The sequence below is a fragment of the Gymnogyps californianus genome, chromosome 1 (genome assembly GCF_018139145.2).
Source record: "Gymnogyps californianus isolate 813 chromosome 1, ASM1813914v2, whole genome shotgun sequence".
Classification (NCBI taxonomy): Eukaryota; Metazoa; Chordata; class Aves; order Accipitriformes; family Cathartidae; genus Gymnogyps; species Gymnogyps californianus.
The window spans coordinates 196848553-196862038 of record NC_059471.1 but is presented as its reverse complement, the minus strand read 5'-3'; the positions used below and the strand labels follow the sequence as shown (position 1 = coordinate 196862038).

The window sequence follows — 13486 nt, the reverse complement described above, 5'->3', positions numbered from 1 at the left end:
ATTCCTAACCAAGGACCTTCAGTTAACTGTGTATGGTAAATTGGAATGAATCCATACATCAGTGACTAGAGGTCATGATATTGGAGACTCAGATTCTGTGTGTCTTGTGTAGGACTTACATACACACAATGTGTATGTAAGAGGACAAATTCAAGCCTTTAGCTGAATATCAAGAACTCCAATAGTAAACAAAGCTGTGCAAGTAATTCACAATAAATAATTTTTCTACAGCTTTTATATAAATCTTCTTTCTATGTATACTGGGCACACCGTAAATTCAGAGCTAGTCAACTTATATTTGGGGATATCTTAAATAGGCACTATTATAAAATAAAAGCTGTCTTATTTATTTGATTGGTCAAATTAGTCACTTCGTACTGACTTTCTTTTCTATTTAGCTGCACATGGATGAGAGAATTTCCAGCATGAAATTCAAACTGATATTTCAGTTCATACTTCAAGAAGTAATTTGGAAAGTTTTACGTTTGCCTAATAGTCAGAAGTAGGAGAAAAATACATTTCTGCAACTATTTGTGAAGCAAAAACTTGAAAACGTGGCCAGTTGGATGCTCAAGAGGAGTGAACAAACAATACCCGTGACTAGAAAATGTAGCAAAGTGAAGAAGCACAGTCTACATCAGAGTGGAAACACCAGTTGTCCAAATTCAACTCCCATCAAGCATAACAACAATTCCTATTGGTATTGCTTCTCTCAGAAATGTCCTGAAATAAAACCTTTTGATATTTTCTAATAGAAACCTTCCAGGCTTTTTAATTCTGCCAAGCTTCTTGCTGTCTTAACTTTGTGTCCCAATGCGTATACACCAAAATACTGAAACTTTCTATGAAGTGGAAATTTTTATTCTGTTTTTAAAAAACTGCTGGAAATTTTGATTCTTTTTAAAAAATGCTGGTTTTAATAAATGGACATATACTATAAAGCCAATGTTTAGAGGGTATTTAACCTGACGGCAAAGTCCTGGGTGCCAACAGTTCTGACAGTTTTCACAGCTACGTTTTGAATGTTATAGGAGTCTGTAATAATGTAGACATCATGCAAGTGTAATCCTAATAGTTAAGAGAATATCACTGCAATTAAGACTTCTCAGGTTTGTTTCCAGGCCTGCTCATTGACTTATTACCTGAGTTTCCTTCTGTTTTACTCCTTAGTGGCATCTACTTATTTACATCATAATAAAGATGCTCATTCATCTTCAGTCTCATATAATTACATTGTTTAGTAACCAATAGACATTCTTTTTTCCTTTTTTCCTTCTCTTAGTTACATTAACCCAAAAGAGTTATTACATAGAGGAGCTTCTTTCTGATACACAGCTGATAATTACCTCCTACCACAGAACTAAATCTATAATCCCAACTTTATTAGATCAGTGATAAATGAGCCAAAAAAAGAAGCAATCTACTTTAGATATTCCAGCAAACAGAGCTGTCAGTCAGGAAAAAGAAAGATTTAAAAAGAAAACAATATGTGGCCCAAAAGCTGGAACTCCTTATATACTTAAATAGCTGGGTGTTAGAGTCTGAAAAATTACCTGAGGTTCCTCCAAGAAGTAAACAAAAACTATAGCTGTAAAACAGTATTTCCCATATTCACTTGCTCATCAAAGCTGTAAGTTAAGTTTTCAATTGTAATTGTCCATTGGAATTTCCTAAATGGGCAGAAATAAGCTTCAAGGGCTTCAGTGTGCCAAAGCACATACTGCCTTTCCTCTGACTACATAAAGCTTTGTAACCTATGCTTCAGCTATCCCCATAGCCCTGATTCAATGGCATCAGAGAGGAGAATGACTGCAGTAGGAGGGGAAGGAAAAGAAGCAGAATACAGAAGGAAGGAAGGAATCATGGGATTCATGAGCCCCATTTCCTGCACTTGCAAAGCATAACCATTCCAAGCACAGGAAATAGGTAGAGATAGGAGAAAATTTGGGAGAAAACAACCTGTGGCCCATGAGACCCAGCCTCAGGCTGAACAGCTACTAAGAATAAACGTTGGGACTTCATACTGCAGATGGCCAACAGGCTTTGCTTTGATGACCCTGAAGCCAGATCTGACTTCATGACACAGACACAGCTACAGACAGAGCTTGAGCATTCCTGTAAGTGCTCTCTATTGCATAAATAGAGAAAAAAAAATTCCCTTTTTATTTAGTCAAACTGCACTCCATTGCTACAAAGGAATGGTAGTGTCACAAACACTATATTCTGCCACAATAAAATAAATCAGAAGTGAAGGCTGGGTTTACTAAAGAGGAACTTGCTTCCATTTTAACACAAATGTATCATCCCTGCAAGAATGTGAAAGGATTGCAGTGAATGTCTATGCAGCTTAATGGAGTTTGGATGCACTGTTATGGGTTGGTGTTTTTATTCTCCCTCATGTTTTGGTTTTTTTAAATCAAATACTAAAATCCCTTAATGGGCTTCTTGGCATAGTCTGGGGAAAAAATATCGTTGTACTTATGTTGGACTTAACACAATAAAACACTTTTTCAGGCTATGCTTTTTTTTATCTGCCTGGTAAAACTTTCACTAAAGACCTATATGATATGACAATTCCTTTTTCAGCTGTCATCTCAGACCAAACTCTGACTTTGCTGGAACATTTGGAACATATGGGAACTCCCATATGCAGTTAACTGTCTTCTTTTTCAGCTCCCTGTTCCCTCCTTTGTTGGGTGTCGGACACCTTCTTCAAATCTCTCCTTGAAGCCCTCTTCTCAGATCAGCATTTCAAAGCTGACCTCAGTGGCTTTTCCTCCTTCTGGCCAGTTTGCGTGTGACTTAAGAAAATGTGGGAAATGACTAGAAAGTTACTTAGTGTTTATATTGGCATAAACTTGGCGAACGATTTGGTCTGAAAGTAAGTTATTTCGTCTACCCACAGTATAACAAACCAATATGATTTCCTTGAAGTTTTGCAATGTATGGTTTTCACCTTAGATGAATTTCAAATTGTGACATACTACTAGAGCTGCTGAAAATCACTCATATAAAGAGTAATCACACAGTACTTGCCATTTTCAAAGGGGCAAAGTTGTATCCTCCTTGCATCTGGAATTGCCAGCCAACCCTACAACCCAAAAAGTGGCCATTAGCTAGAGATTCTCAGATACACCAGTTTTTAACATTTCAGACAGAATGTGACAGAAGACCTTTCCACCAAAGATAAAGATGCTATGTTTATTAGAAAGCTTTGGAAGTAGTTTTTTAAAAGGATGTTTTGCACTAAATACCTATTTTATTGTTCATCATTAGGGGGATTTGAGCTGATGAACTAAGGTGATCCCTTCTAACACCATATTCCTACTATTTCTGAGTCATATATTTAGCCCAATTGCATTTAGAAAGTCTTCCAGTTTGATTTTCATTAAGTTTCTTACAGTGTTATTACTTTCTAGGGGTATCAAAAGACATTCAAAAATCATAATATCAGATCTCCTGGCCTTTGTAATGGTAAAGGATGTATCCTTAAAATCTGAGGACTAACACTTAATTCAATCTGCAAGTGTATGTGTATGGCTGTTACTATATCCTAATTATTTAGATTCATGTGCAAATGTTTCTTTACTTAGTTCCCATCTGTTTGCTCACCAATCCTATAGTGGAATTCTCTGTGTATATGCTGAGGAATAACACCTTTCCAGTGACCTCATACGTTTCAGAGTGGAATAAAAAAAATCCGTAGGCTTGGAAGAGACCTAGTTTGCGAGTATGGAAACACTAATATGTGATTTTAGGTGCCTACAATGTACACATCTGAATGTCACTAAAGTGCCCAAATTACTATTACAGTAGCCATATAAAGATCTAGCCAATGCAGCCAGTGGAGTCTACAGTGCTACCCAGCACATCCCAAAATAGCCACCTACAGTTGGTCATTTGAGTAACTGACTGCATTAACTAGATCTCCATTGACTATACGAGTTTGGACATCTAATTCAAATGTAGATATCTACATCTGGACATCTATATTTAGGTATCTTAATCCGCAAGGTAAATCCTACCCCAACATTCACTGAGAAACTAGGTTCACATAGTATCTTTACATCTTACCAAGATCATTTTAAATTGGTTTGGTGACTTTTTATTCCTTTTTATGAAAGATATTCCAAAATCTCGCTTCTCAGATTATCAGAAAAAAATCTGTAGCTATCCTGAATATATTCATGCAATGAAGTTTATCCCCCTTCATTCTTGTGGCAAGAATGGCTTTAGCTTAAAAAATCTGTTGTTTCCTTATAAGTGACCCTTCTGATCTGTATTTAGACAACAAACATATTTTCTCTTTGCATGTGTTTTACCAGGCTAATGAAAACCTGTTCTTTGAATCTCCCTTATAAGACAGTCTCTCCAATCCCCAACCATTCTAGATTTTTTATGTACATCTTCCATTTGAATTAATCTTTCTTGAATATGGATACAAGAATTGCCTACAGTATTTCAAAGAAGGCCTTGCCCATACTTTCCTGTTAGCTTGGAATAATCTAACCCACTAGACCTTTGTTCACGTTTACATCATGTAAGCATGTTAGTTTAATCATCTTGCGATGAACTATTACACCCAGATCTTTTTTCCTCCACTGTTATTTCTAAACGAGGACTCACACCTTACAGCAAGAATTCTTTTTATTAGAGCAAGTTCATGAACTTGCACTTCATACATTACACTTCCTCCTCCTTTAGTTATTTCACCTATGAAGATCTCTAGTCTCTTCCAATTATCCTGACCTTCTTCCATTTTGATTACACCTCTCATCTGTATTATCAGCAAATCTCATTAACACATTCCCACCTTTTGTGCCCATGTCATCGATGAAAACATTTATGTAAGAACTGCTCTAAGTGTGGTCCTTAAATAACCTTCCTACTAGCACAGCCCCATTCAACAGGAGTAGTTGAGTTAGCCCTCCAGCTAGGTATTATCTACTGTACAAATCTTGTTCTCACTCCCAGCTTCCTCAATTCCTCTTTTAGTTTCTCATGCAATACTATATCAAATACTATGCTGAAATTCAGTCAGATTAAATTTTCTGTCTTTTCACTGCTTATAAAAAATCAGTCAAATTAATCTTACACAATACTTTCCATAAATTAATGTAAATTGTATCCCATTTTCTTCTTGTCTCCATGTTTTAATTAGTGTTTCTTAAAAAATCTCTTCTACATTTACATAATCATAAGGTCAGACAAGCCTTAGTCAAAAACTTAGGTCTAGAGCCTTTTTCTACAGATTTTTCCTCCTTTCTTAGCACAAATCTCAGATAAAATTTCTTTAATCAGAAACAAAAGTATATACCAAATACCAGACTGTATTACCTCAATGCAAAGACAAGGGAGTAGCTGAGAATATTTCAGAGAAACTGGTTTTAAAGATTCCTTCCCTTTTACCTGAAATGAAAAAGATGGTAATGAATCCAGGACAGTAAATGACTTTTAATAAAGCTAAATAAAGATATAGAAGGCCATTTCCTATAACTATGACCTCAGTGAACATTTCCACCTACAAGTCACCCCGCACCAGTTCAACAAACTGCTTTGAGCTTTAACTCACCACAGCAAATGCCCCTGCATCTTCACAGGTAAACCATTTGTGGCACAGGCGAACGTAATAATCTTGATCTCGAAGAAAGTTGGATACATTCACTGATATAATTTTCCTTGCCCTGTCTACATTATAATCAAACTTTCCAGCTGAAAAAGCAAATTCAAGCATGAAATTATCACATCTGTTTCTTTATTACTTTATTATTTCTATTTTGTTATTCCTTTATAAAAGGTACAGAACGTATTTCATAACTTGATGGAGATGAAATTCAACATATATAGATTCTTATCTATGATGTTTGAATTAATTGTTTTTATATCCTGATATTCCTAAAGGTATTCTTGTTTTATGAGATATAATAATTTTCATGAGAATAAGTTTCAATATTATTCAGTTTTAAATTAGCATTGGCAATACTGAGAGGCCAGGACACCTACCGATTGTACCTCAACCTTAGTACTTGAAATCTTATGTAGTTATCCCAAGGTTGCAATTTCATTACATAGAGAATACGTGCAACTATGTTAGACAAATACAATATGTGGGGGGATGTTTTATTTTTTTTTATATTCATGGGTATGCCAAAATCAGGATAGCAGTTTGGCAAATTAATTTCAATCTATTTATGAGGTCTGTCTATAGACAAAATGTAAAACCAGCAATCTGAAGTGCATGAAAAGGACACAAACCTATTTCCAAAAGTTTAAGTATTAAATAGGTTGTCAGTACGTTTATCTGCTATCTAGAATTTCCAAGTCAATATAAAGAAACACATTTTCCCATACATTACCTATCAACTACATGGTAATTATAAGTAGTGGTAGTTGTAAATCATCATTTTTTTCCCTGCTTATTCAGCTATGAAAACATATCATTGTATAGGTCACCAAAAATATCTCACAGCTCTAAACTCTATAGAAGATCAGCTCACCCGAACAAGCTGGAATATATTTTCCCACATCACTGTTTCTGCAATCTGCAAAACAGAAGCCAGAGTTTTCTTCAGTGCTGCTTTATTTATGTAACTGTGTAAATAAACTACCAAATTATCCAACAGCTTCCCAACAGGAAACCTATCTCTTATACCCCTTTTTAAAGGCAGATTTACATCCACTTCTAGATAAATAGCAAAAAAGGAAAGTACCCTTGCCACACACAGAGATTATATCACAACTTGCCTTAAGGAGCTATCTCACCAGTGTGGGGTTTCTACTGGAAAACCTCATCAGCAGTTTAAGGTGGCGGTCTAGGATATAACACTGCACTTCTTTACCTAGTACCTAACAATAATTTAAGTAATAATAATAATAATTTTGGTTATTCTTTTCTTGAAAGCTACTCCTGTTTTTTACCAGGCTTATTCCTCTGTTATAAACAACTGTGTATTTTTCCTATTCTGACTCTACTCTAGGCTTACAAAGAAACACCCTATTTAGCTCCCAGGGAGCTTACCAGAATTAGAGGCTAGGTGACACTTTCAGAATTAATCTCTAATATTTGTATCTCCAAAACTTAAATCTTGATTTAAGAACACTAAATCATCTCCTAAAGTGCTGCCTACTGTTTTCACCTCTCCTTGCTTAACTCAGTATTAGAGCAGCGCTTTGCTCTCATTTCCCCGCACAGTTCTTTTTCCCAGATAAATATTTCCTATTTTCATTTGTTTACTCACCCTTGTAAAGCATCTTAAAACCGGGCTTTATAAAACCTTATTTTCCCCCCTCTTTATTCACAAAGTACATATCTACTTCAATAGTGAATCGGGATTTATCAAGACAATGAAAGGCTTTTTAAACAAAAAAAGGCTTTACTTCTATGAAAGCGTGAAATAGCCACAACATGTCTGATACTGTGTGCAAGGGATGATACTACACCAACCATCCACAGGCTCTGGAGATGGGAAGGCAGGACAATCCCGGGCACTGGATCGAACAAGGGGTCTCATTTCATTTTTTGCACCACCACTTGGTGCGCTTCTCTCCACTAGCCACGCTGTATCTTGGTTGGACCACAGTGCTGAGTCTATTTTTATATGCATATGGTAGGCACTTTACCCCAAAAACACGGAAAAATGCTACCTTATCTTATCCAGTTACATGAAAACAGGTGATAGAACAGCTAGCTAATGAAAGTAAAAAGAAATTTCTTTACACTTTCTTATTAAGCTTTCCTCAATCTCTGAAACCACCTGTGGCCTAACTATGAAGAGAAGCAGAGGCTTCATCTTATGCACAGAGAGCACACAGGACTGAACCTGCAGGCAGAGAAAGAGCACATGCCAATCACAAGAAGGCCAATTAGGACAAATGCATAGTGTAGTTCAGTTTTCCATGTATTTTCAGATATAAACTCTGGTCTCTGTTTTTTATAGAAAGTCAGACATTTATATACACAGAATAAATCATCGAAATGTAGAATAAGACTAGTCCTGGCATACACGGTCTACCATCAGTTAGATCAGTGTATCCCAGAACGTGATTTGGCTTTGCATTTGCAGTTTTTTGGTTTGGTTTTTTTTTTCTTTGAAAAGATGTTTCTTGAAAAACATCTGGTTTGAGATGTTTTCCTACCTTCAACATAGTATTCCTGACTCAGCTTGACTTCACAGTAATTTGGTACTGTTTTCATGGTCACATAGATGTGTTGTGCTACATTGACTTCAATGCAATTGAATTGTACCTGTACCTGTTTAAAACATTTATAAAATCAAGTTTGTGCGTGACTTCCAGAATACATGAAAACCACTGGTTATCAGAGTTAAGCAAGCAATATTCTTTGTTCAGATTTATTTACATTTACAAGGAGCATTAAGCAGTCTCAGATATTGTAGCATTAAGAATGTAAAAGAAGCAGATACCACTTAATGAAAAGATTTCAGAGAGTATCGTTACTTCTAATCCAGGATGTTGCTATCTTCTTCACTTCCAGAAATCCAAATATCTACAAGCTATCAAATAATCCTAAAAGCATAGAAATACAGGTACTCAATGCTTACTGAACTTCAAAAGCAAAAAGGTCTTTCGTACTACCAAAAGTCCCAGTTTGTAGGCATTTTACAAGCAAAACCACTTGCAGAATAGGGGAAAAAATGTCTGTTTAAACATTTAATGGCAACTGCAGCAAATTTGTTCATTCCAGTAACAGTTGGTGAGAGCAGGTAATTTAGGAGACAAAAGTTGAGGTCCAGTTATAGCAGGTCATCCCCTCACTGACAGCAGTAACTACTAAAGTCCATACAGGTTTTCATGTTGGATATACTCCTATTTGGTACAAGGCATTTGGAGGGTAAAAGACATCTTATGTCACCATTCTAGCCACTGAACTGAAACTAAGAGAATTTCACTAAATATGTTTGTTGAGTCTTGCCTATAAACTTACCTTACTCTAAAAGCTACCAGTTGTTCATTGCTGGCCCTGCATTGCCTATAGGGACGTTTGATCATCAAGTGATACAAAGCATAAACTGCAATTGCAGTTTGGGAGAACTTTGTCTCACATGTGCAATCAATATAACATTTACAAAGCACATGAAATAACACATTTTGTATGGGATTAATAACAGTTATCCACCAGTAACTGAAAGCAAAAATTCATGTCTTTTAAACAGTTGCTCAAGGATGGTTCTTTTTTTTTTTTCCCCCCAGTTGCAAATTTTAATAACAAATACTTGTGGGTTTAGTTTAGTAAAAAATTGTAGTCTGCTGCTGCAATTATTACCATGAGTTTAGGACAGATGTGCACAAGTGCTTAGGCACTTGGCTGTCTTCTAGATGTGTAAATTCCACTGAGTCCATGGTTGGACTTAAATAAATCATATGTATGCATTTAAAATCCCTGTGGCATTGTGCTTCCTAGCAATTGGAGTTACAAAAGCTTCCCCACAATTTGGTGGACACAAAAAGAAAGCTAGCAAGATTGATATGAAAATTAGGCTTTGCAGAGGCAGCTTCTCTTGCAAAAAGGTAAGTGGAAGAAGTAGGAAAATGGTGGAGAATTGAATTTATAGGTTATAAAAGGACATTTTGATATGGAGTTTCATTTGACAATGCTGAAGCATACATTTCATTGCAGTTTTCCACAAAGTCAATAAGAGAAGAAAATGACAGATACAAAATATTTTTTTTTTCCAAAGGCTCATAAACATTTAAATGAAAAACAACCTAAAAAAGGAGTCTACCTTCTTTCCATTAAGCATCTTGCTTTTTTTCCTAGCAAATCTCACATTTGTGCACTGAGATTGCTGTGTGTCCAGTGAAAGAGAACATATTTCCAGCCCACGGATACTCTCTGAAATGAGTTAGGAATAGACTTCAAAAATATAATTTGAGCATCTTTAAGAAAAACAAAAAATACATTAAAATATATCATATTGTAAGCTTTTCTTCTAAGTGAAAGGTGCATGTATTTTATCTCTGTTAAAAAAAGGGGCATTATATATAACACACACATGGGGGTAGGAGCAAGGTTTTAATACAGATTGCTATAAGTTAAAGCTTTAATTATGCAAATTTAAAAAATAAACCTATAACTCTGAGTGAAGCACACCAGGAAATATCTAAATGGTAACACACTAAGCACATGAATGGCAGGGTGTTAGTAAAAATAGACTATGCCCAAAAAGTTTGTGCTTTCATTTTATTTTAGTGCAGAATTGTAACTTCAGATGCATAAACTGTTTCTCCTTCTGATGGGGCAGTCACTCATGCCTGAGTTACCAGGGCAGACAGAATTTGTGTGTGTGTGTGTGTGTGTGTGTGTGTGTGCAGGCACGCGTGTCAGAGCAAGAAAGAAAAGGGCAGCAGTATGCTTGGGGCACTGGTAGAGGACAAGTTAAGTGTATTATGTTAGAAGTAAAAATTCAGTTGTCTTGAATTCATTATCTCAGTTCTCATGGCCTTGAGAAGGGCCACGGCTTTATCCTGGTTTGTAGTAAAATGGTTTCACAAAAAATACCTTTCTGATGTAATCACATGAAAACAGCTTGGACACAAATATTGCAGTATGGAACAAAATTTGGCTGAACAGCTATAAACAAAAAGTAAACAGAAATGATTCAGTAGCAAATCTGCTTCCTACCATCCAGACTCAGAGTTCCTTTAATGTTTAAATGAAGAGAGCATGGGCTTCCTTGGACACATTTCATCACTGTTGAGATCTTCATGCTTTTCAGTACCATAGAAGATAAAGATGCAGGAGCATCATGGCAGAAGCTGTTAAAAATGCCACCTGCAAATGCAAATACAGAGAAATCTCATTGTGCACAGGATATCTGGGGGAGAGAAAGCACCAGAGGTGAAGCTCCAGCTCTACTGAAATCAGTAGGGAAGTCATCATTGACTTCAGCAAAGCCAGTACTTTACCTGAGACTTTCACATGGCCAACATAGCTAGTTGGCTTCACTAGCAATGCAGGGTGGTTGGAAAGAACTACATTACAGATGGGGTTTGATAATAAATTTCCTGGCTTAGGGAAGTGCTAACCCACCAGAGGAAGGAATCACACTTCTAACAGTTAAGGCTAGCAGAGCACACCTAGACTAATAGTGTTTTTAAATAATCAGATCTGCTAGATCATGGCTAGACTAATAATTTATTTAAACTTTTTTTCAAAACCATTACCTGTGTATTGTGAGCACTCTCACAGGTAGTATTTTAATTTTAGGATTGGCTGACGGTCTCAACTGCTGTTAAAATACCACTTTCACACAAGAGGGCACCATTGCATTCCTAGTCATGGAAAAATCCCTCACACCTACAGGATTTCCTTCTGCTTTAGACCAGAACAGCAAGAGCAGAATAAATATTATCTAGGCCTTCTTCAAGGTGTAAACAGTAGGCGCAGAACACAGCTACTACGTCTTATCTTATTTTCCTATGGAAATCTAGTCATCCCAAAGCCTTAGGACATCGTTCTGCACAGCCGCCTTCTGTAGGCTAGTGTAAAAGAAAAAAACAGTCTTAAGGCCCCAAATCTCATCAGTTAGCCATATTTCATCTCCTTCTACTTCTCAGACTGCCCTGCACAGAAATCAGTTATTTATGAATTTATGTTGGTACAGTGGATTTAATCCCCAATGCATTCCTTGTGCTTCTCTACCTCACATACATTGTTTGTAGTCCCAAAAATTAAGAGTTCAAGAAACTATCAGAACAAATAGCCAGGGAATTGGGGTTTGTCCCTTGACTTTGTGGTACACAGTGCAGCACACCTAATTTTAGCTGTAACTACATCACAGCAATTTCTTTGAAATATTTCTTACCTTTCTCACTTCGGTACATAGCATGAAAGTTAAAAGACACCCAAGTAAAACAAAGTATTTTAGTGCACATTCTCCTCCCCCTGGGGAGAGGCTGGAAGAACAAAAAAACATTTGACTCTTATTAGTCATACTGCTTAACATACTCCTAGAAGGAGTTCAACTAGTATGGCAAAGAGCATAGTATGAAACAGCAGTGCCACGATACTGTGCTTGCCATAAAATACAGGATAACACTCTTAACTCAAATCGGAAAGGGTGCATCCCTCAATGTCTAGCCAAGAATTGCTGTCAAGCGTGGATGCCCATTGACTCACATGATAGACACATCCACAGTTCTCACAGAGGTAAGGTAGGATGTGAAGGAGGAGGAAGGGCAAAGCTTATCCTTACTTACCCCTCCAACCTCTCCAATGAACAAAAGTACTCTAAATTTAAAGACTGAAAGTGTATTAACCTGTACAGGACCTCTTCCTATATTACAAGATCCTCACTTTCACAGTGTCCAGTTGCAGCTGAAGCCCATTGTCAAGGATCAGATACTGATACATGCAGGACATGAAGACAGGCTGACATAAATGTGGTACCTTGGCTTGAATCTGTCAGGCCTTAAGGTGCACTCACACTTGGTATAAGGAGAAATAAGTCCTGCATGACACATATCAAAAGTCAGAAAAGACAAAAGCTTCACACCTGAATCTCCACTCCATTATCCTGGTTTTGTGCCATTAAGCATCTTTTGGAGGCAACAGGATACGCTGATATGAACCAAGTGGAAAAGAATGGAAAAACAAGGACACTTTACCTCAACTGACAGTAGAGTCAGCTCTCAATTATCCAAGGTAACATGGGCAACAAGAGAAGACAATTTGTGCAAACCAAAGAAAAAACACAGATTATTCAAAATATACAAATTAAGCTTTAAGAGCAGTGGAGTACATTGACTTTTGAAAATTTTGTAAACATGTTTCCACAGAGATGAGGCAGCCTTAAGAAGTACAGTGCACAGCAGCCAGATGTGAACACTGTATTCCGTGTTCCAAGAATGGGTGGTGTAATAATCCTGAAGGTATCTCAGGATGGAGAGTTATTGTACAACACCAAATCAATCCACCCACAGTTAATTGGGAGGTTATTATATTGCAGAACCGCCTGATAATTATTACTAATAACATGATAAGTGCTGATTAGTTTTAGCTCTGTCTCTTTGCTCAAAAAGAGATTGTCTTGACTGCATCATATGACATGCAGTTGTGGATACCAAATGGTATCCAGGAGCAACTGTTTCTGCTTAATTCCTTGGTTGTTGGTGTAAATTTCTTGATCCAGGCCTATAATCTCACCCATTCCCATATCTGTGTAGAAATGATTTAAGGGAAGAGCAATGTGTATATACAGATATTGTCAAAGCTGACAGTTCTTTACAAAGTATTCTGTTTGGGTGAATTTGACCATATCATTTGACCCTACTTATTTTTAGGAGAGACTGTCATGACTTAATTGAATCCAATCCTTAGTTATAACTGCCTGAGATATGGTATTATCAGATGTCACAGGCTTGGAACTATCTCAGGGGAATCCTAAGTCATACCTAGGTGCATTACTGACATTGGATCAGTATCAGGCAGATGCACAAACACAGTTTTAGGGACTACTGTCTGTCC

The 13486-nt window shown here is 36.8% G+C and overlaps 1 protein-coding gene across 1 annotated transcript in view; it reads right to left on the bottom strand.

The window, feature by feature from the left end:
- The window catches only part of IL17REL (interleukin 17 receptor E like), a 47944-nt gene that overhangs the window by 11736 nt on the left and 22722 nt on the right, over positions 1-13486 (bottom strand). The window contains exons 3-9 of the mRNA XM_050912015.1: positions 10643-10792; positions 9744-9853; positions 8137-8251; positions 6498-6542; positions 5573-5712; positions 5338-5409; positions 3037-3091 (exon numbers count right to left, since the gene is read on the bottom strand). Of these exons, the coding sequence (XP_050767972.1) occupies positions 3037-3091; positions 5338-5409; positions 5573-5712; positions 6498-6542; positions 8137-8251; positions 9744-9853; positions 10643-10792 (687 nt within the window). The remainder of the gene's footprint in view (positions 1-3036; positions 3092-5337; positions 5410-5572; positions 5713-6497; positions 6543-8136; positions 8252-9743; positions 9854-10642; positions 10793-13486) is intronic.